The 23,330-nt window shown below is 33.6% G+C and overlaps 1 protein-coding gene across 2 annotated transcripts in view; it reads left to right on the top strand.

Moving 5' to 3' along the window:
* The window catches only part of Pdss2 (Decaprenyl diphosphate synthase subunit 2), a 36,116-nt gene that overhangs the window by 5,391 nt on the left and 7,395 nt on the right, over window positions 1-23,330 (top strand). For both annotated transcript variants that reach the window (XM_089093659.1, XM_089093658.1), the window contains exons 2-4: window positions 8,789-9,080; window positions 13,592-13,720; window positions 19,329-19,539. In XM_089093659.1, the coding sequence (XP_088949785.1) occupies window positions 8,791-9,080; window positions 13,592-13,720; window positions 19,329-19,539 (630 nt within the window). In that variant the 5' untranslated portion in view covers window positions 8,789-8,790. The remainder of the gene's footprint in view (window positions 1-8,788; window positions 9,081-13,591; window positions 13,721-19,328; window positions 19,540-23,330) is intronic.

Here is a 23,330-nt window from a genome sequence, read left to right as displayed (position 1 = left end):
AGCCCCTTTCATATACAGAATAATTTTTGTTTGTTTTAAGTTTTAATGTCACTTCTTAGTTTCAGTTAAAAAAAAAATTTTTTTTTTTTTATCTAATTGAAAGGGCAGGAAGTACTTTTGGTCTACAGCTCAGTCATAGGATTTCATCATAATCTGATAAGTTGGGGGTGGGGATGAGTTTAGGTTGGAGGTTATCTCAGACAAAAAATAATATACCACCCCCTTTCTTCCCGAGAGGGTGGTCAGGAGATAAACTGAGTATAATTGCTTATTTTTAGGAAAATTGGGTTCTGGGACTGAACCTCTGTCACAGCAATAATATTAATTTTATGATTTTCAGAGATGCCCTAGAGTTCTGTAATTTTTATCAAAATTCAGGCTCTCAGCATTGGAAATAGGAAAGTTGGAAATTTAAACTGATTTGGGTATTGGAATTTTTTTTTCAATTTGGGATGCAGTTATTTGGGGTTGAAGTTTATGAGAAGGATGCTGTGGGTAAGGGGATGGGTTTGAGGCACTATTAAAAGGCAGGACTGGACCAGGCTTGAGAGAAAAGGAGGACAGCAGACAAATTATGGGGATATTATTAAGTTAAGATGGAATTACGGTGGAATTCGTCTCACTATTTGAAGTTTTAGAAACTCTGTATGGAGGTGTTACCTGTGGATTGTTCTGCCTGCTTACTCTTAAACCAGAGTCATACTGGTAGGGTAGCCAGGGGGGATAAAGTGCAAGGGAAGGGAGAAAGGTTTTCTGGTGATCTGGGAATAAGTCAAAATGGGAGTGTTCTTTATATGGGGGGGGGGGGGCAAGATAATGTTGAGGGAGGGAAGTACGGTGGAGGGTGTCTGAGAGGGGAGGGGGCGGGTTTGTTTCGGCAAATAACGGGTGGAGTCCAGAACCGGTCGGTAACTTCTTGGACGCACGGAGAAGAACGGAGTCGAAAGGAAGTGGATTTTTGGGAGGAATATGAGTGAGGGGGGGGGGGGTTGGAGATGGTCTGAATTGAGTAAAAGGATTGTGGGGGTTGGACTGACTGGGCACGCGTAAGTACTTGGGGTGGAGGATTGTTTTGAGGGATGGATTCCTGAGGTATACTGCTCTGTCCCCTTCTTTTTCCAACTTCGAAGAAAAAAAGTTATGAAAAAAAGCCATGCTTTGATAAATATTTTCTATGTTTTGAAATTTGTGACTATAATTTTTTTTTGTAGATGGTGTTCATCCTGGTTGTTCCGAATTTTCCCAGTTTTCTAAGAAATTCATCAATTTCTTAGAGCCTATATATTAACTGAGTATATAACCCCACCCCCTAATATGCAAACATATACCCAAAATTGCGTACTGTTGTACTATAGGGACTTTTTATATCTCAAACCCAAGACGCATTGAAAAACTCATTTTTACAGGATGATACAAGACACCACTGTAGAGAAATACAATGTATAGCTTGGTTTTAATTGTGTATACAAAATTTAAATTGTTTTTTGGGGGGGGTTTTGGGGGGCACAGGTACCTAGGTTAGGTTAGATTATGTATTTAATATATGTTATGCTTTGCCCCTACCCCCCCCCCCCCCATGTGCAAATATATAGCCCAAATTTGTTTCTAAACTATTATATAGTCATCCTATTTTATTTTATTTCATTAGCATTAACCAAACTAGCACTATATAAAAGAGTCCGTTTAGTACAACAGTACCGAAAATTGCATTCTGAATCTAAATATAACCTTCATTTGCATCACGAATGAATTTTTACCCCCATCCCCATGATGTGCAAATATATACCCTGATTTGGATATATTTAGGGGTTGGGGTAAAGTTCATTTGGTTATATTTAGATTCAGAATGCAATTTTTAGCATATATTTGCACATTAGAGGGTAGGGGTATATACTCTGTTAATATTTATGTTCTAAGAAATTCATGAATTTCTGAGAAAAACTGGAGAAAATTAGGAACAACCACGATGAATGCCATTTATAAAGGAAATTTATAGGCACAAATTTCAATACATAGAAAATGTTTATCAGAAGCATGGCTTTTTCCATAATTATTTTTTTTCAAAGTTGGAAAAAAAAGGAAAGAACTGAGAATAAAGGTTCTCCCCTTGAATAATATGTTAACTAGGATTGTTATGCATATTATAGAGTAAGAATTGTTTTCTTAGTATGTCTCCTTATGACCAGTACTGGTCCCAAATTTCACATTTCCAATGTGTTACCATTTTTTTATTTCATCAGTATTGACTCAATTTATAGGAACGTGGGTTGAAACAAGAGTGATGTGTGGCAAAATGCATAAAAAAAATATAAAATTTGGGTGCTGTTCTGTTATAGCAGCTATGTTAAGTTCTTCATCCATTGATGCACTGTAGAACCAGTTTCTTTCAGCTTAGCATGAGACAAGACAAAGAGAAGTGACAGAATAGATAGGAAATATATAATTTCGGCTATATATTTGTACATTAAGGATGGATTAGGGTTAATTATTTGGACAATGTAAAGTTAGAAAACAATTCTTACTTCATAATATGCAGAATAATTGTACCTAACACATTCTGCATGCAGACCCACAATACTTTACCCCCATTCTCTAATGTCAAAATATATAGCCCAAATTGGTTTCTAAAGTATTATATTTTCATCATAGTTTGTGATACTTCATTGGGATTAGTCAAAGAAACAGGCCCTACTTATATGAAAAACTTAAAATAGGTGCTATAACAGAACTGAACCATAATTTTGGCCTATATGTTTACGCAGTATGGGTGGGTTGGGGGTAAATTATAGTTCGGCTATATTCAAAATGTGTTAACTACATTTTTTGGATATTATGAAATAAGAATTGTTTTCTTAATATGTTTTCTTCTCAACAGCCCGAATTGTAGGTTTATACTAACCTTTGTATGCCAATACAAATGAATGTTATATTTTCTTCAAGATCAAATTCTGTTTCCAAAGGCATGTCTATTTCTTAGCAAGTTAATCAACAAATTTATCCAAAAAAGTAATAAATGGCAAATTTTATGGGATTCTTGTCAATAGGCAAGTTGTTTTATTGGTGTATTGAAAATCACGAAACACTATAGGCGGCAAGGGGGCTCAAGCCCCCCCCCCCTGGCTGAGTCATGCTGCCTTATAGTTTTATATTTTTGTTCTGAGATTTCTATTATTATTATTTGTATTATTTATTGAAAACTCATACTTGTTCAAAAAAAAAAAAAAAACTGACAAAGTACTGCAAAGAGAGAGAGAAAAAAAAAGCAAAATCTCACTATACAAGTATAACAAGGTAAATATAGTTAAAGAAGTTGGCTCCATGCATATCTTGAAAACTTGTGGTTGTGTTTGTCCATAAGTTTAGCAACAGCTATAGTAGGATCTGCTATGTTAAGACTGTTGGTGAGTTTTGAATTGCATGTCCAAATTGAATATCTCAGTAGGTATTTTGTGAAACAGAAAAAAGTGGAGCAGATTTTCAATTTATCAACATTTGTAAGAATCTTCCAGAAGGGTGCAATCTAGAGGATATGGGGAAAGCAACAGTATTGTACAGCATTGCTAAATAACGGCAATTCAAATAAAGCTTAGCAGAGACTATGGAAGCATAGGAAGCTGATATGCGGCGTTTGATGACTTCTGTTAGGAGATGACATATTTCAGAAATGGAATTTCTAATGGGAATACCAAGATAAACAATTTGGTCTGACAGGCAGATCTTTGAATTCCCATGTACAATTTCATGAGAAAGTGGACCTTTCCAGTTAAAAAGCACAACGTTGGACTTTGCAGCATTAATTGAAGACCAGATTTTAAATATTCTGCTTGCAGTTTTTGAAAAGTTTCAGAAATTTTGTCCAAAGTTTGGCTAATATTAAAAATATCATCAGCATATGTGACTAAGGAGATATTGAGGCCAGAGAGAACACAAGACATCTCACACTGGTCCTGAGCTTCGAGGACATGATTACTGAAATAACAAGGTGAGACAATTGAACCTTGCCTGGCTCCTCCCTTAACTGGTATAGATCTATCCAGTGGCCTGCCATTTAATCTTGCTTAAGAGCAATTTTAAGACAAACTCGTAACTTAGCAAACATATCTCTTTGAGACCTAATGATAGCCGGATTATCTCCTCTTTTAACAGCCCTTAAAAGCATAAGGGGGTGGATTGGAGAGTCAAAGGCGTGGCGATCATCATGACTCGCCAAGGCGAGTGAACTACCTGTACAAGAAACATCAAGCAGAGTATTAGTAACTACTGCAAGGGCGTCTGCACATCCAATGCCATGTTGTAAGCCAAATTTATGTGTAGGTGTGTAATATTTTCTTCGAGCTGTTTTATAAACAATAGTTTATAAAGCTTGCATAAACTGGTTGAAACAGTTACGGGCCTGATAGATGAGTATTGATTGGAGTTTTTTTTTTGCTTTTTTGGAATATACAACTAGACCCCAGTGCTGTGCCAATGAGGAAAGGTTGGCAGCAGCGGGGTAAAAATTGCAGCAGCAGTGCACTGCTGGTACAATCATTGTTGACTGCAAATATTTTTGTTTTGATCAGTCTTTCTCAAATCCCAGCTTTAATTTAAATCAGATTTGGGCGTATTCACAAGTTTAAAACTTTGCAATTTGCTGGCTGGATGCTGGTCTTCTTTGTTATTCATCAAGAGAAGTAACAAAACAAAAAGAAGAGAGAAAGGAGGATAATACAAGTCAGTGAAAAAACGCAGATTACAATGCAAATATTTTGGTCAAGACCTCTGCTTGACCATCCTCAGTGCACAATATTAAAAAAAAGAAAAATACTGATAAAGATCCAACGATAATATAAAAAGTAACAAGGGCAATAATGGAGGTGTTATCAAATAAAATGAAATGGTGTGGATTGTCGTAGACATGTTGAGCCAGGGCAGAAGCAAAAGTCTCAGGTCTTTGGCGTAGTCCCATAACTTTGTCGATTGAGGACCTGTGTTTTAACAACCTCTCCCCCAACTTCTGGTGGGTTCTTCCAATATAGGAACAACCACAAGAACAGGGAACCCAATAAACACCACTGCCTATTTTCATTTTATTTGGCAACACCTCCATTATTGCCCCTGTTAAAGGTCTCATACAAATTCTCAGGGAGGCAGTTGAGAAAGAAAAGTATATTCACCAAAAGGTGGCTCTCAATAGAGACACTGGAGAAACCTATTTAAGCCCCATTTATAATGAACCAATTAATTCTGATTGTTTTTATATAAATCAACAAAATAATATTTTGTAACCTAACAGAATCTGTGATAATATCTTATCTGGGAAGCAATTGGCTTTTAACAATGCATTGCATCAATTAAAAAATTGAACCGCCATTCAGTATTTTTATTTTGTAGGACCTGATGCAGATAGTTGGGATTGGTTGACTACAATCTTATGTCCAAGTCTATTTAAATATGATTACTCTGTTTCACCACATATGTCAGTGATTGAATCTGTCCATGATTGAGAACTTCAATTTTAAGATCCTTTGCTCAAGATTGGGCTAAGCTAAATTTGTAATTACAATCAGGTCTCTACTATTAAATGTCTGTGCATTTAAAATAGTTACCATTGTATATGGGTGAAATATTCAAACTAAGGAAATACTTATTAAGAAAATTTAGACAGACTTAGTAGAGAAAAATTGATTTTCTAGGTGGTATAATAGATATAACTATTGAGATGGTGATTAGGGAGACCTGCATTTGTAGCTTCCTGCCCATTCCTTTCTGTCAATGTCCGGAATAGGCCCCCCTCCTGTAATTAAACACCTCCTAGTCTGCTCCTAGTTATTTAACCTCCAGTGGTTTTATGACAAATAAGAGAACACATTACTTGTCAGTGACTTTAAATTCAGAATTTAACAGTTAGGAACTTGAGAATTTTCAGAGCCTACCGTTTCAAGTAACGCTGCTATGTCATGACACCAAAACATCAGTATTTATAAACACCTGCCAATGGCAAGGACTCAAGAAATATTGATTTTTTGAAATACCAAGGTGTCTTGAAATAGAGAGGTCCTTAAATCTCAAGTTTCTACCTGGAATTTAAGTTGGTGTCTCTTGGAAAGACAATTGTCTATTCAATAGATGTGCTGCAACAACTAGTGCTGAATAAAAACTCAGCCTGGAAGCATAAGAAATTTTTGCAAACTATTTGTATGTCCACTTGATTGTTAAATTTTGAAAACCACACTTGATTTAGAAGCAGAAAATCAAAATCATTATCCACACACAAAAAAAGAAAATTTCCAACATTGCGGTTGATGCAATAAAGAATTAGCTCAAATTAATTCAAAGTCAGCGGAATGTTGCCGCCTCAGCCGGCAGCAGCGTTACAACACTTTGGCGGCAGTCAGCCGGGCCTCTCGTTGGTGGCATTCAATGGATGTACCAGGGTGGCACCAGGGTCAATATTCAACATTGGAAGTGCCAATTAGACCAGGTTAGCCCCCCTAAAATTCAGCTTGTGGGTGCCCATACAAAACTTATCTCAAGAATCATAACAAATGATGACCTTTTTGCTCTAATTTTGGAACTCTGAAAGGGATTTACTATATAAAAATAGGGAAAAACAAGGAAATATGATTCATTGATATTTGGTGCATATCATAAAGTAAGAATTTCATCATTTTTTGGTTAGTTTCTTTTATAGTTTAGATTTATATGAGACCATTAAAGGGCACTGGCATTGTTGAAGTGGTGGGGGGGGGGGGGGGTAAGGGGCCCAGTTTCCCCCTCCAATAATTTCGAAAAACTACAATTTGTTAAGTAGCTTTAAAACTGTGTAAAAGCTTGTTTTAAGTGTCAACTTTGCTCTTTACTTTGAGCAGATAATTTTGTTTTAATTAATCCATGCTCATTTTTAACATAAGGAAAACAGGAAATTTAGGGGTCCATTACACTTCACAATATGTTCCACATTAATATTTTTCCAAATATGCTGCCTTTGAAACCTTATCATCAAGTACAAATGTCAATCTAGTTAATTGGAAAATTGAAAAACGTTCTATGCTTCCTGTTTCCCTGCATTTGCTCAGGTCAGTTTTTTCCTCTGATATTTAAGGTGCTTTTACTTCCTAAAATCTATCAGTTCAAGATTTGATTCTCTTGTTTTAAAACTTTCAAAAGTGAAAATGAATGCACCATCTACGTATGTCAATAGAACAAAGGTTCAATCATTCAAGAATAAGAATGTAGATATACAGTGAATATAATTTCCTGAATGAATAAGAAATCATTGAAAAAATAGACTAAATGCTTTTTATACTGATATTCATACTATTACTAGATTGGTCAAATTGGTTGTAGTTTTGTCATGAAATTTGGTAGAGGGGTATCCACTCCAGGAATCATTTAATTGCTTCAATTTTTATTTACTGTATTTAATTGAAACTCTGATTCTCTTATTGGTCATTGAAATGCCTAATAAGTGCTGATAAGATCATATTCCTTACATTTTGGATTCATATACTAACCCATAAATGTAGAAATGCCTCTATGTATAATACCATACTGAATTCTTTCTATTTTTGCTTTTCTTAATATTTCTTTTAACCAGATCCAAAAAATTGACATAAACATACTTTATCTTCTTTGTCTCTATTTTTGGTGTACATGAACTCATTGTAATAATTGTTAGCCTTCCTTTCGAGTTTAGCTCTCTGTTGGCTTTATTTAATTATTTTTGTTGTTTATATTTGTATGAAATACAATTTATCTATCTATCTAATGGGCAATCATTCTATTGGAGAAGTAGTGGTGATGGACTCTTGGATCTGCCCTCTTCTGGGACAACTCCTTGCTATGCCCCCTCGTCCTGGAGGATTCGTCGAACTTAAAGAGCTTTTGACAAGAGGAGTCAGCATTCAAAAGCTTATAAGTCATTATGACATTACCTCTTCAATGTCTGTACACAAGCATTGGGAGCTGTAGCCTATTCAATTGAGATGTGTAGTCAAGATTCTTGCATCCATCTGCAGCTTTTGTTGCCTGTCTTTTGACAGATTCTATTGCTTGCTGATCATCCTTGTTCAGGGGTGTTCCAAATTTCCCCCAACTGCTGAAGAATCAATCAATTGTCTTGAGCCATCCCCTCCAATCATATGCTACTGCCATTATACATTCATTCTCCCAAGTGCACCAATTTGTACTTGATGTTAAATTCAAGCCTCCACTTACAGGTCAAAAGTGAAAGCAAATACATGTCCTCCTGTATGGAAGCTCCTTGTAACTGATGACTCTGAAGAGCCAATAAGCTTTGAATAATCAGTGTAAAGGCTCGTCTTATTTCTTACAGCTTCTGGAGCATCGTTAATAAAGATGTTGGACTCAAGATTGTTCCCTGAGGCACACCACTGTCAACTTCTGAGAAGATCCTCTTTTGTTAGCATTTCAAAATCTACTGAATCCATTTATTGAGCCCACTAAGATATTCACTTCAGTTACCATGTAAAACACCATATGATTGTTTTCGAATTATTGAATTGCTGGGTGTTACAGCCCCATCTCAATTGTATAAAGTAAGATAGTGTGCATAGCATATCTACACAAATGCTGCAATTAAAAGTTTGGTTTGAAGGGCTCCTATAAAAATTTTTTTCGAGTTTATGGCCTGTAAATGCACATTTACCATATTTAATATCTTCGCCACTGGCCTGTAAACACCTAGTCCATGTGCTGTGTCATGTTGCTATATAGACAATTAATGTTGTTTACTCTAAAGTTGGACTTGTTTTTATATATGTTTAAACATGTATTCTTGTTTCAGAGATGAATCATCAAGTAAAACTTCTCGCCCGAATTTTAAAACCAAAAACTTCTATTTCGCTTCCTAGGGGCACAACTCACAAAGTTTCCCAATTCACAAATTTTCTACAGGGATTTCGAAGCCCAAATGCTAAAACAGATTGGAGTAAAGCTATATTGGATGCAGAAAAAGTGGTAGGATACACTACATCTTACCTGAATTTACGATTTTTATTAAGTGATGAAATGTCAAATATTGCTTACCATTTAAGGTCACTCGTGGGAAGTGGTCACCCTTTGTTGAAAACAGCCAAGTAAGTCCTGCTTTTTTATTAACAACATAAATACTAAAAGTGCAATGCAATATTTATATCTTAAACTATATTAAGACCTAGCCAGAATGAGATTTTAGTCATATCAAGGTTCAGCTGACACTAATCATGGCAATCAAGCTAAATCAATTTAGACTGAGTTTTTAAAGGCTGAGGTTGTATTCAGGACCAGCCAATGAATAACAAATCAGGAATTAGCCCTAGTTCAAGTTCAACTTATTTGAACTTTGTTTAAGTTCAGCTAATTAAACAGCTAAACTCATAATGTAAAAATTGCCCCATAATGTTGTTTTACCATAAACTGCCCAATATTATTGTATTGCTCAAATTACAGGACTTATTACGAGACGGCTTCCATTTTTTGGTGTTATCTTATTGGTGGTCTTTATCCGCAATTATTGACAAATTATCGGTACCGTAGTTTGGTTTAGTTATTCCTAGTTGGGTTTAGGGTTTAGGTTCAGGGTCTATGGTTTTAGATCTTAGGTCTAGGGTCTAAACCTAGTTCGGTCTAGGTTTAGGGTTTTAATTATTCCCAGTTGGTTGTTCAAAGAAAGTCTCTACTTTGGTGTTATTAAATCAATTTTATCGAGAATATTTTCTTTTGAAATTGCTATTGAAAATAAACATTAAAACTATAGTAACATTTTTAACTGATGAGCTTTCAGCAATTAATATCATTATACATCAAATATTCAGTTTAATTTGCTAGTTCTATTTAGATTTGTTCAAGACGAGTTTCACTACAAACAAGAGTTTGGAAACTGCCCTCTTCCTTAACTGTACATAAAAACCAAAAGCCTACTGCGTCGTTGGCACTTGACTGAAAACAAATTATATAACAAATATTTTCTTTTCCAGTTCTTACAGCATTGAAAATAAAAATAAAATTAGAGTGAAGTAAATTCTTGAACTGATGGATCTTTCAACAACTAATATCATTATATATCAAATATTCAATTTGATGTTGTTTATACTTTCCAAGACTGTTCAAGCCGCATAGAGTTTTCAGTAAAGTGCCAATGACGCAGTAGGTTTTAGACTTTTACAGTGAGAGAAGGAGGTTATATCCAAGCTCTTGTTTGTAGTAATTTTTGTTCGTTTCAAGCTTGATTGGTATATTCAATTTAGGTTTCACTCGTTTTAAGATTTATTTATTAATTTACATTAATATCTATTGTATGCTTGTTTGCATTGATCGTTTATTTAATTTCTGTTCGTTTTGAGTTTCATTTATACTTCAATAGCAAAATATTTTTTAGTTTTAAGCTTGATTTTCATATTCAATCTAGGCATTACTAGCTTTAAGATCTATTTACTCATTTATATTATTACTTGTTGTATGTTTTTCCTATGATTGTTTATTTAATTTCTGGTCGTTTTGCGGTTCATTTATTCTTTAATAGTAATTTCTGGTCGTTTTTAGTTTTAATTTTAACAGGTATTTTTATCTGCTCAGCTTAAGTTTAAAATGGCCTTCACTTTTCTTTGAAAAACTTATTTTTAGGAAATTTTTTTAAATTAATTTTTCAGCAGAATAAGTCAGAAACACCGGACACCAAATAAAAAAAAAAAAAAATAGGCAGAAAAATCTGCGAAATTTAGCCAGAAACACGGGGCACCAAATTAAAAAAGAAGAAAAAAAACTAGGCAGAAAAATCAGCAGAAATAAGTCAGAAACACCAGACACCAAATTAAAAAAAAAAACTAGGCAGAAAAATCAGCAAAATTTATTCAGAAACACGGGGCCCCAAATTAAAAAAGAAGAAAAAAAAAACTAGGCAGAAAAATCAGCAGAAATAAGTCAGAAATACCAGACACAAAAAAAAAACTAGGCAGAAAAATCAGCAAAATTAAGCCAGTAACACGGGACACCAAATTAAAAAAGAAGAAGGAAAAAAACAGGCAGAAAAATCAGCAGAAATAAGTCAGAAACACCAGACACCAAAAAACCAAAAAAATAGCTAGGCAGAAAAATCAGCAAAATTAAGCCAGAAACATGGGACACCGAATTAAAAAAAAAAAAAAGACTAGGCAGAAAAATCAGCAAAAATAAGCCAGAAACACCGGACACCAAATTAAAAATAAAATAAACTGGGCTGAAAAATCAGCAAAAATAAGCCAGAAACACATGGCACCAAACAACTTAAGAAGATGTAGCTCTGCTTTGAAGGTACCGTTGTCTCTGGGAAGCAGCAAACTCTGAAAGTTTAGATTTTAATGGACAAAAAGCGTTGCCAAGTTAAAGGGATTAAATTTGCCAACTTTTTGCTTATTTATATTCATGGTTGAACGTGGCAAAAGTGATTAAAATGTGATACTGTCCTAGAAACTTCATAGTTTTGAAACCGCTGAAACAACAATCTTAGAAAATTTCATGTGGTTTTCATGTCCATCTTTTTATGGGATTCGGCAAAGTTTCATTATAATTACTAGCTTCTAGCATTTTTATTAATTGCTTATATGCTGGAATTAATGTTTCATGTTTTTTTAGAGTATTTTCTCAAGTCGAAAAATTTAATTTAAATTCCAAATTCCTAATCAAAGTCTGCATTTTGGACTTAATAATGTTAAATAAATAATTTTGGGGTCAAATTGTTATAACAAACCTTTCTTGTGCCATAAGTGCTTTGTTGTGCTTATGTAACTTTTCAAAAGCGTAGTAAAGCTCTTTTGGTTTGATTCCGCCTTTTTTCCGGTGACGTTGGGAATGATCTTGATTTTCCAGAGCCACCGGGGTCCCAAAAAATGAAAATTCTTATTTTGCACCCCTTTGGTCTAATCTGGTGATTCACTGGGGGATCAAGGAACAATGGTTGAAATATTTATGCCTTATCGACGGGATTATGAACGCATTATGAATTATCATTCTATATTTATTCTGCACCCACCCATTAAACACACTGGCACTCGATCTACTTCTCATAAGGTGCCTTTTTGTCTTCAACAACTTCATCAGCGTCGACCCACACTTGACGTTTTATCATGCAAATCTTCCTGTAAGAAATACTTCAGTCTTGACATATTGCGACAATATTATCAATCACAATTTTTCTTTTTGTATAAAATAATGTTCAATAAATTTTTTTACTCCATGATTTTCTTTTTCTATGGAGGGAGGGGGGGTCTATATTTTTCTTCTTTTTCAATGTGAACTTCCCCAAATCACCTTTCATCATCTCTGTTCTCCGAATACCCCGATAATGTGCCTAATTTTAATTTGTTTTTCTTTCTTTTAACATAAGCCTAAAAACGACCCTATTTTCAATGTTTGTCTAATAATATTTAAAGAATGCCGGCAAAGAACTTAACCGTCAGCAGCAAAATAATTTAAATATTCCCGCGAGCATGCACACTTTTGAATTTTCATTTCCCTGCTTATTCCTTAATCTTTTCTTCTATTCTGTTAAGAGTTTTTTTCTGATGAAACGTTTTACCGTTTTCAGTGATTTTTAGGTTTGAACTATAAGCTGCTAATATCTTCGGTCAATAGACTCGTTTCATTCTTTTGTGGGATCTGGAGTCATCAAAATCTCTGTGGACTATTCCCGGTTCGAATGGTCCTTGTGCCATGTGGATCATTCCCGGTTTGAATGGTTCTTGTGCTTTGTGGGCCATTCCCGGCTCGAATTGTCCTTGTGCCAATCTTAGGCAAATTTTGAGGGATGCTGATCAGTTGGAATCTCTGCTTAGATCCACACCAGCCTTCCTATACAAACATGATTCTGTAGCTTTCTTAAAATATCTTTTCATTTTCTTTTATGCATTTCATGGATGTCGCAGAGATATACTGGGCAGGTCGTTTTGACATTTTTGTATCTAAGGGAAAGAGTGACTGACTGCCACCTGCGGTTTACAATATCAGTGAATGTTTCAAAATACCTACACAGACTCCCACCACTTGTTTATGGGTTAGAAATTTTCCATCTCTACACCCCCAGACTGAATATTGTTTACAATCCACAGCAAGCGTCACCTTGCCAATTCTTTCAGGTTGCATTGTAGGTTGCCGGGATTGTATTTTCTTCCATTTTTTTGTGTGTTTCTGTTTTATTTTTTATTAAAAAGTTGATTAACTAGTGGTGGTAAATAACATCATGTTGCTTCTTTAATTTTTTGTTATTTAATTCTTTTATTTTCTTTCTTCTTTCACAGTTATTGTTGCGCCACGGAGTCCAGTGGGGGGGGGTCGTGTTTTTTGTTTTTTTTACAGAAATTGTTATTAAAGGAACTGGGAGTTACTGCACAAACTTAAAATACATTCCCTGTGGCTCCCTGCATCACATTTTAATATGAGCCTGTATCCAAAGCCCGTTCTTCTGTGAGGTTGGTTTAAAGGAGCTTCTATCTTAAAAAGGGTGGCCTGAAAATGTATTTTTTCATTTTTCGGCCCTATCCATGAAAACCCTCTGATCTATCTCCCTTGGGTTAAGCTAGAATTATATGCACCAATGGGTATAATAATGCTACCACATATCTTGCTTCTGTTTAAGGAAGATTCTTGCTGATGGGAAGACTTCAATGCAGACTAGAAGTTTGACCGTGTTGTTGTTGTCAAAAGCTGCTGGATTTACTGATCAAAATGTCACCGCTGCCGAAAAATCCTCTGGACTCTTGCAGAGGTATGAACAGTTACCCCGAGGGTTACTTTTTGCATAGAAAAACTTGTTTTTAAGTGTTTTTTAATACTTTTAACTTGAGCTGATTTACTTTCTCTAGTTATTTCATTATTAACATTTCATACCTGTTCAAGAACTAACTTTTATGTCGTGACTCCCCTTATGGCTTTCATTTATGGTTTAAAAAATAAGAATTTTTCTTGGTAGAAAGAAAAATCGACTACTTTTAAGATTCTAGCACATTGGGAGATAAAAGCGTCATTCTACTTTGTATTCATTCCTAAAGAAAGAAAAATCGACTACTTTTAAGATTCTAGCACGTTAGGAGTTAAAAGCGTAATTCTAATTGGTATTCATACCTTAATAAAGAAAAATCCACTACTTTTAAGATTCTAGCACATTAGGAGATAAAAGCGTGATTCTGCTTTGTATTCATTCCTTAAAAAAAGAAAAATTGACTACTTTTAAGTTTCTAGCACATTAGGAGATAAAAACGTGATTCTACTTTGTATTCATTCCTTAAAAAAGAAAAAATCGACTACTTTTAAGATTCTAGCACATTAGGAGATAGAAGCGTGATTCTACTTTGTTTTCATTCCTTATAAAGAAAAATCGACTACTTTTAAGATTCAAGCACATTAGGATATAAAAGCGTGATTCTACTTTGTATTCATTCTTTGAAAAAGAAAAATCGACTACTTTTAAGATTCAAGCACATTAGGAGATAAAAACGTGATTCAACTTTGTATTCATTCCTTAAAAAAGAAAAAATCAACTACTTTATGATTCTAGCACATTAGGAGATAAAAGCTTGATTCTATTTGGTAATGATTCCTTAAGAAAGAAAAATCGACTACTTTTAAGATTCGAGAAAATTAGGAGATAAAAGTTTGATTCTATTTTGTATTCATTCCTTTAAAAAGAAAAATCGACTACTTTTAAGATTCTAGCACATTAGGAGATAAAAGTTTGATTCTATTTTGTATTCATTCCTTTAAAAAGAAAAATCGACTACTTTTAAGATTCTAGCACATTAGGAGATAAAAGCGTGATTCTACTTTGTATTCATTCTTTAAAAAAGAAAAATCGACTACTTTTAAGATTCTAGCACATAAGGAGATAAAAGCGTGATTCTACTTTGTATTCATTCCTTAAAAAAGAAAAATCGACTACTTTTAAGATTCAAGCACATTAGGAGATAAAAGCGTGATTCTACTTTGTATTCATTCTTTGAAAAAGAAAAATCGACTACTTTTAAGATTCAAGCACATTAGGAGATAAAAACGTGATTCAACTTTGTATTCATTCCTTAAAAAAGAAAAATCGACTACTTTTAAGATTCTAGCACATTAGGAGATAGAAGCGTGATTCTACTTTGTGTTCATTCCTTATAAAGAAAAATCGACTACTTTTAAGATTCAAGCACATTAGGAGATAAAAGCGTGATTCTACTTTGTATTCATTCTTTGAAAAAGAAAAATCGACTACTTTTAAGATTCAAGCACATTAGGAGATAAAAGTTTGATTCTACTTTGTATTCATTCCTTAATAAAGAAAAATCGACTACTTTTAAGATTCAAGCACATTAGGAGATAAAAGCTTGATTCTACTTTGTATTCATTCTTTGAAAAAGAAAAATCGACTACTTTTAAGATTCTAGCACATTAGGAGATAAAAACGTGATTCAACTTTGTATTCATTCCTTAAAAAAGAAAAATCGACTACTTTTAAGATTCTAGCACGTTAGGAGATAAAAGCGTGATTCTACTTTGAATTAATTGGTAAAAAATCTCAACATTAGACTAAAAATCAGTCATTTGTTGCCCACTGCATATGATTTATTTTAAGTGGGCTCCGGTAGTTGACTACTTGATGGGGCTAAAGGCCCAAGTGGCCCTTTTTTATGGTTATGCGTATAGGTGTAGAGCGGTTAGAAATTTAAATCCAGTGCATTACTAAACCAATTTCCTCCTATTCAATTGATACCAGATTTGTAGATTCAAGTTCAATGATTGCATACAATAATACCGAAAAAAATGCCTTGGAAAGAAATATAATGGGGAAAAAACGTTCATTATGCCCTTTAACTGAGTGGAGCTCACTGTTGGAAGGTCCATTGTTGGCAAGAGTTCACTGTCCAATTATTTTATGGTGTATGGTAGAAATTCTTTTCTTTGCTCAGAATTGTCCAGGAGCTCAAGTACAGTCCTTGAGAAGCATAATCAATGAAATGAAAGAACTCTTGAAAACCATCGTTTTTTTACTTTGCAAAAATAACCTATAGAGTCAAAAATACTGTTTATACGAGTAAGATAAAGTACCTGTCTCAGATATGGTACTTTCTAATCCGCATTTTTTCTAATTGAAAACTAAACACCACCAGAAAGCTACGTTTCTCGTAGATTAACGCTAATTTCTAAGCAGTTTTTGGAGGTGTCGATAGACGGTATAACTGACATCTACTTTAATGTGACTAACAGATAGATGGCGGTGTTGCTGCTGTAGAACTAAATTTTAAAACTTGCATTTGTATTATGTAATAGTTTGTGCTCCTTGAATCTGAGTAGGTTTTCTGAATTTTATCGGATCTTTGCTGACAGTTGAGGTTTTTTATACTGACTATGCTGTTCATAAGAGCACTCAGCTTTTGCTGGCAATAACGAATGTAGTAGGGAGGTTAAATCGAATATCAGTTAGAATTTCCCAAGTATTTTCGAGCTTAGCTACACAATGGTTTATAATTCTTTTTAAAAATGACAGCCAAATTGAGAATTTGTTGAATAGTCAATTTTGAAGCGAATGTTATTTTTATCCTCAAGAAAAGGTCATCGGAATCTTTTCTTTAACTTTATAAAAAAAAATTATAAAATAAGTTTATAAAGATAGTTATAAAAACAAGGTTGATCATAAGTTTCTTAGCGTTTTTATTCTTCTAAGTTCGAATTTCTTAGCATTTTTACACGTTTTTAGTAAAACTTTTAAAAACGGGGTTAAATCGATTTGACAACCTGGTGTATAATACGACCTTACAATTGTATAAAAGAAACTTCGAAATTTGTTTAACTACTACAGCTTGTTGAAATCAAACACGATTCGTTAATTATCACTGTTCTAACACAATGTGTATTTTAATGAAATAGATCGTGGTAACGAACAGTAAGTAAGAAGTGACTCGGCTCAATAGTAACCGAAACTCCAAAAAACAGAATTTTGATACCAATAGATATATCAAAAGAATTGGCATTTTATGCTAGTTTCAAATATATAAAGTTAATTAAGTTTAGTCTTACCTATCAAAGGTTACGAGCCTGAGAAAATTTTCCCGTTTTGAAAAAAGGGGGAAACAGCTCCTAAAAATCAAGTGATATTAATGAAAATCACACTATCAGATTCGGCGTATCAGAGAACCCTACTGTACAGATTTCAAGCTCCTATCTGCAAAAATGGAGAATTTTGTGTTTTTTTTTTGCCATAAGAAAGATCACGGATGCGTGTTCATTTTTTTTTTTTTTTCTAGGGGTGATCGTATCGACCCAGTGGTCCTAGAATATCAGGAGAGGGCTCATTCGAACCAAAGTTAAAAGTCCTAGTGACCCAAAAATTGGAGGGCAACTAGGCCCCCTCCCTCGCCCCTTTTTAACCCAAAATTATCAGATCAAAATTTTGAAATAGCCATTTTGTTCATTATAGTTAAAATGCCGAATAACTATGTCTTATGGGTATAACATGACCCCCCCCCCTCCCCACAGCCACAGGGGAAAGATCTTTAAATTATAAAATTTTTCCATTGTTTACTCATAGTATTTGTTATTGGGATGCATGCATAGGTTTTTGGATGAGGGGGACAAATTTTATGCTGGGGGTTTTTCCATGGGGATGGAAGTTTCCAGGGAGTGAACTTGTCAGGGGAAATTATACACTGCGGGAATTTGCAGGAATTCTTATACAAAATTCTTTTTATATGTCTTGCTTTCTCTTTTCTGTCTCAATTTTACGCAAGGAGGGTTTAAGAGTAATTGTCTGGTGTAAATTTTCACCGGGATTGAATTGTCAAGAGGATATTTCCGTGGAGGTGGGGCCGGATTTCCTGTCATTATTTAGAAAACGATCAGAAATTAAATTAAAAAAAAAACAAATTTTTTTCAACTGAAAGTTAGGAGCAACATTAAAACTTAAAACGAACAGAAATTATTACGGAGGTTGAAGGAGGTTGCCCCCTCCTCAAAACCTCGCTCTTTACGCTGAAGTTAGAATTGTTTCCCAATTCTTTAAGAATGACTCCTGAAACACAAGGGCCGATTAATTAGAACAATAAGACGCTTTTTTCAAAGTAGTAAAAAACTTTAGTGTGAAAAGCGAGGTGTTGAGGAGGGGGGCAACCCCATTCATTTACGTAATAATTTCTGTTCGTTTAAAGTGTTAATGTTGCTCCTTACTTTCAGTTGAAAAACTTCTTTTTTTTTATTTAATAGGACTTAACACGTGTTTCAGCTATGTAGCTCCCTGAAATATAATACAACCTTACAATGGATATGTTCAACAAGGGAAACCTCGGGGATATTATCATGAAGATAAAGAGTCATTATAACAACAAGGCAGAGTGTAAGTTAACTTTAAATCAGAGATTGAGAAAATGAAAACCGTTCGTGTTCTCATTTTTCCGTTTGTATTTTGTGTTTTTCATTTAGTTTTTCTTAGCTAAAAGTGTTTTTTGATACTATTAAATAAGCTTACTTCGATTATGAAAATTTAAGGTGACTGTCAAGATACGATATTAAACGAAATAGAATTTCGAACTCCAAAAATAAAAGAAAAAAATTGAAAAAGGATGTTTTACTGTCTTATTAATGCAGAGCGGGATGTAAGGAACGAGGGCTTGACCCTTGCTTGGTTAAAACAACCAAGATGATTCACAGAGAAGTCAAGGGCGAGCTAGGTAATGATTTCCTGTTTTGTCAAAGCCCTTAAGTGTGCTGTATATGGGCATTCTTCAAGGAAGCGGCAATTAGTTTGAACATTACTTGAAAAATTAGGCGTGTCGCTTTCAGTTATATTCAATTTTTTCAAACGCTCTTTTGATGCAGCATGTTGGATTAAGTTGGTATAAAACTTGGGTTAAGTTTTAAGCAAAATTGTATTGTTATTGAATATAATACTATTAGCTATTATTTTCTGTAAAACAGTAGATAGGATAAATTATAAAAATATGGACATGTTTTGGTGGAGTACACGGAAAGATGTTTATTTCAAAGAATTGCTATTACAAACCTCTAAGGGCCGAAATCTTATTTAGGGGTCAAAAGACAAAGACATAACAAAAAATTTTAAAAGAAAATAAATGTAAAACCGGTTAAAGGATTCAAATTAAAGCATACATAATTAAAGCAGTAAAATACATGAAACAAATTAAAAGGGTTATTAAAACGTAAAAAGAAGGAAAAACGAGCGAACAAAAAATAGGCAATGCCTGTACAAGTAATAAAAAGTGAGAAACTAGCGGGATGTTTTTTTTAATATGAGGAAAAGCTGATACCCCGCGCCCATGACCATTAGGGAAATCCATTTACTTTTCTACTTATCCTATGTATTTTTTGCTCTTTTCTTCTTTTAGTCAAAGGATACTGGCAGAAATTACCGAAATGCTTCATACTGGATTTATGATTCATCGTTGCATAGTAAAGATACCTCTGAAATTGCAGAATTCTGGTGATAATTTTCCTGCTAAGGAGAATATGGACTTTGGCAACAAGCTCTCAATTTTAACTGGAGACTATCTCTTTGCTAACGCATCTACACTTCTTGCTTCACTGAGAAACCCAAAGGTGAATCAACAATCCGTCTGTTATTTAATTTATTTGATTTGTCTGTTGAATTTATTAATTTCTATTGAATTATTTTCTGTTGAATATTTTTTTGTTGAATTGAATTCATTAACTATTTAAGCTAGACCCCTAGAATTGTCGTCAAAAGTTCCTGTAAAAGGAGAATAGACCTGAACAAAAATAATCCTCGGAAAATTTTTTGAAGAAAATTTCAGGAACTCGGAAGTGGCGCCATAATCTTCCTTGACGTCTGTACTATGTAAGGGATATGACTTTGGGGGACAAAGAGCTTAGAAAAATTAGATCAAATGGGTATGGCATAGAGAGAACATTTCCTTCAGAATAGTTTTATCTTTGGTTCAAAAATAAGATGTTTTTATGTGTATTTACCACCCATTAGGGTTTCCGAGTTAATACAGATCATACACCATATGCTGGTAATATGGGTAGCGTAATTGATTGGCAATAAGTCATAATAGTTAAGTGGAATGAAAATGTAGTAGCGGGTACAACTTTTGATGAAGACAATGAAAGGTAAACCTTTTACTTGCTATTACATTTTCATTTCATTTTGATTATAGATGCAAAGGAAGTGGGGTTCAAGAAGTTTATTTGCGTTTTAGTGACACAGAAATGAATGCCCTCTTCGGGGTTAAATTAAATTGGATAGTCCTAGAGCGCTGCTATTCTCCTCATGTCTCCTTCCATCGCTAGCTTTAAATACAGCAGTATATCGGCCTCTTGATCAGGGCCGTATCCCTTTTTTTGGGAATGGGGAGAGGGGCTACAAAAAAAACTTTTTAAAAACAAATCAAAAATTTGTATATATTCATTTTTGTGACGTTTTTACGAGTCCGACAAACATTTCAGGTGGGGGGGGGGGATCAAACATCCCCCCCTGGATATGGCCTTGCTTGATTACCGCTACAAAATGCATCTTTTTCCCGACTATAAAAATTAAAACCAAAAATCTGTCAACACAGTTGTACTTTAGCCTTTCGAAGGGGAACAAACGTGTTTCTTTGGTCATTTTGACCAAAATGACACGTGTTTCTTTTGGTCATATTTTGTTTGCCCAAACGTTGCTCTTGTGTTGAACGAAAAATATGGTTCTATCCCCTTTTCGGGGCTATAATGATAGAAAGGTTGAAATGGCAGGACTTGTTCTGCGGATGAAGGATGACAGATTGCCAAAGATCGTCTTTATTGGTCAACCATCTTGGGCCAAACGAAGGGTGGGAGGATTATTATCCTCGAATAGGGTGGGAGGAAGCTGTAAGGAAGGATTTAAATTTAAACTTCTTGAAAGGGTGTAAAGAAGGAGGCTCTGAATAGATTAGGCTGGAGGAGGAGCTTGCGTAGCTGTGTTGGCCTCAGGTGGCTTGGTGCTGCAGTAAGTTGTTAGCAGTAGTAATAGCATAAACGCTACCCTTCCCAAATACGTGCTGATAATTGCATGAAATGGAGGAATAACTAAAAATATAAACCGCCTGAGGTAAATAAGGGATAAAAATATTCAAAATAACATTAAATATATAAGCTTAACATGTTAAGCGTCAAAGGTAAATTAAGAGAAAAAAAATCTTCAATTCTTATAAATTTGTCTCTATTTCTTTGTAATCTACAAGTTCATACCTTTGAATCAATTTGAAACTATAGGTTATGTTTATAATTCAAATGGGGTTAGGATTGGTAGGGGTATAAGTGAGGTTTCAAAGGAGAAAGGAGGTTCGAGTCTAGATCCAAATGAACCTAGACCTTTAATTGAAATCAAAAATGGAATCTGTCCCTCTTCCCAAGATAATCCCCTAGATTCTGAAAAGCAGCTTTGTTGCTATTGTTGTTCGAATATACTTGTTATTCGAAGCTTGATCTAGCTAAACTTAAACATTTAATTGAAATCCAAAATGAAATAAATTTAAAAACTGTAGATAGTTTAACTAAATTATAAGTAAATAAACATAAGCTATGTGTAATAACATACTAGAACATAATTGTATATATTATATATGTTCAAATATACTTGTTATTCGAAGCTGGATCTAGCTAAACTTAAATATTTAACTGAAATCCAAAATGAAAGAAATTTAAAAACTGTAGATAGTTTAACTAAATTATAAGTAAATAGACATAAGTTATGTATAATAACGTACTAGAACATAATTGTATATATTATATATGTTCAAATATACTTGTTATTCGAAGCTGGATCTAGCTAAACTTAAATATTTAACTGAAATCCAAAATGAAAGAAACTTAAAAACTGTAGATAGTTTAACTAAATTATAAGTAAATAAACATAAGTTATGTATAATAACGTACTAGAACATAATTGTATATATTATATATGTTCGAATATACTTGTTATTCGAAGCTGGATCTAGCTAAACTTAAACATTTAATTGAAATCCAAAATGAAAGAAATTTAAAAACTGTAGATATTTTAACTAAATTATAAGTAAATAAGCATAAGTTATGTATAATATCTTATTAGAACATAAAAATATATATTATATCTAGTGCATATAGCTTTCTGATTTGGAAGACCCGAACAAGCAAGCAGTAAAGTAAGTTAGTTACGATTAGGCGACGATTTTGCTGAGTCCTGAACGAGGAGAAATTTTGTTATACATTATTTATATATATATATATATATATATATATATATATATATATATATATATATATATATATATATATATATATATATATATATATATTGATATATATTGATATATATATATATATATATTAATAAATATTATTATTTATATATACATTTATTATATACATATTGCTTAAGGAATACAATCACAACGGGGCTCTTATATGATTTACAGACAAACACTCAAATAAATAAAATTTAGAATCGAAGCAAACTGGCCTGTCCCAAAAGTACCGTTGTGCAAAGGTACCGTGTAACAATAAACTTTGAAAAGCTAAATTTCTCTATTTGTTAACCTTTTAGGGTATTTTTTCCTATCCACAATTTGGGGCTTTTTCGTTAATTTCTTATTCCACATCTCGTATTATGTCCGGGAAATTAAAGCTCATCAATATTATATTTGGTATAATGTATCTGATCTACGTATTCTATTTCTTAAATTTCCAAAAATTAGGATTTTTAAATTACTTTTATTTTATTAGACTTTTTAATTTAGTTGATCCTACATATTACAATAAGAATGCAACCTGTTTTTCATTTGTGGATAAATTTCAGCTGACCAATCATAGACCGTTTACAAACTTTAATAGCTTCCGTTATGGATTGCAATATGTAACTGCTATTAGGCACGTACATACGTAGCAGTTAGTTGAACATTATTAGTAGAGAAGTGGGATCCTTAAAAAAATAGAAATTAATTTGGCTATTAGGGAGTTTGATTAATGGAGGTGAATGGTGTGAGAAGAGTATTTTTAAAATCTTGGCTAAAAAGTGCGCATTGTTATGTAATTTTTTAACGTTTTTGGAGGGCTATAGCTTTGGTTTTAGACCAGAATTTTCATTTTTGTCAATTTTATATGAGTAAAACAATAAAATATTTTGGTAGCTCAAGAGTTTTTGGAATGGGTCTAATCTCATTCGGGTTTATTGCTGCAAGATTATAAAAATCTCCGTTTTTCTTCTTTTTTCTCTTGTTTCAAGACGTATATAAAGGCATTGGGAAGCTCCTCTTAAAATCTTAAAAACTACTACAAAAATTTTAAAATAGGCTTCAAAAAACACTTCAAAAGCACTTCTTATCTTCTTCAGATTAAAAAATAGATGTAAAAAATACCTTGATACCCTC

Source organism: Artemia sp. Qi Xiang Cuo, chromosome 8, assembly GCF_049724085.1.
Source record: "Artemia sp. Qi Xiang Cuo chromosome 8, ASM4972408v1, whole genome shotgun sequence".
NCBI lineage: Eukaryota > Metazoa > Arthropoda > Branchiopoda > Anostraca > Artemiidae > Artemia > Artemia sp. Qi Xiang Cuo.
The sequence above is the reverse complement of the archived record's forward strand: the minus strand, read 5'-3'. Positions and strand labels throughout refer to the sequence as shown.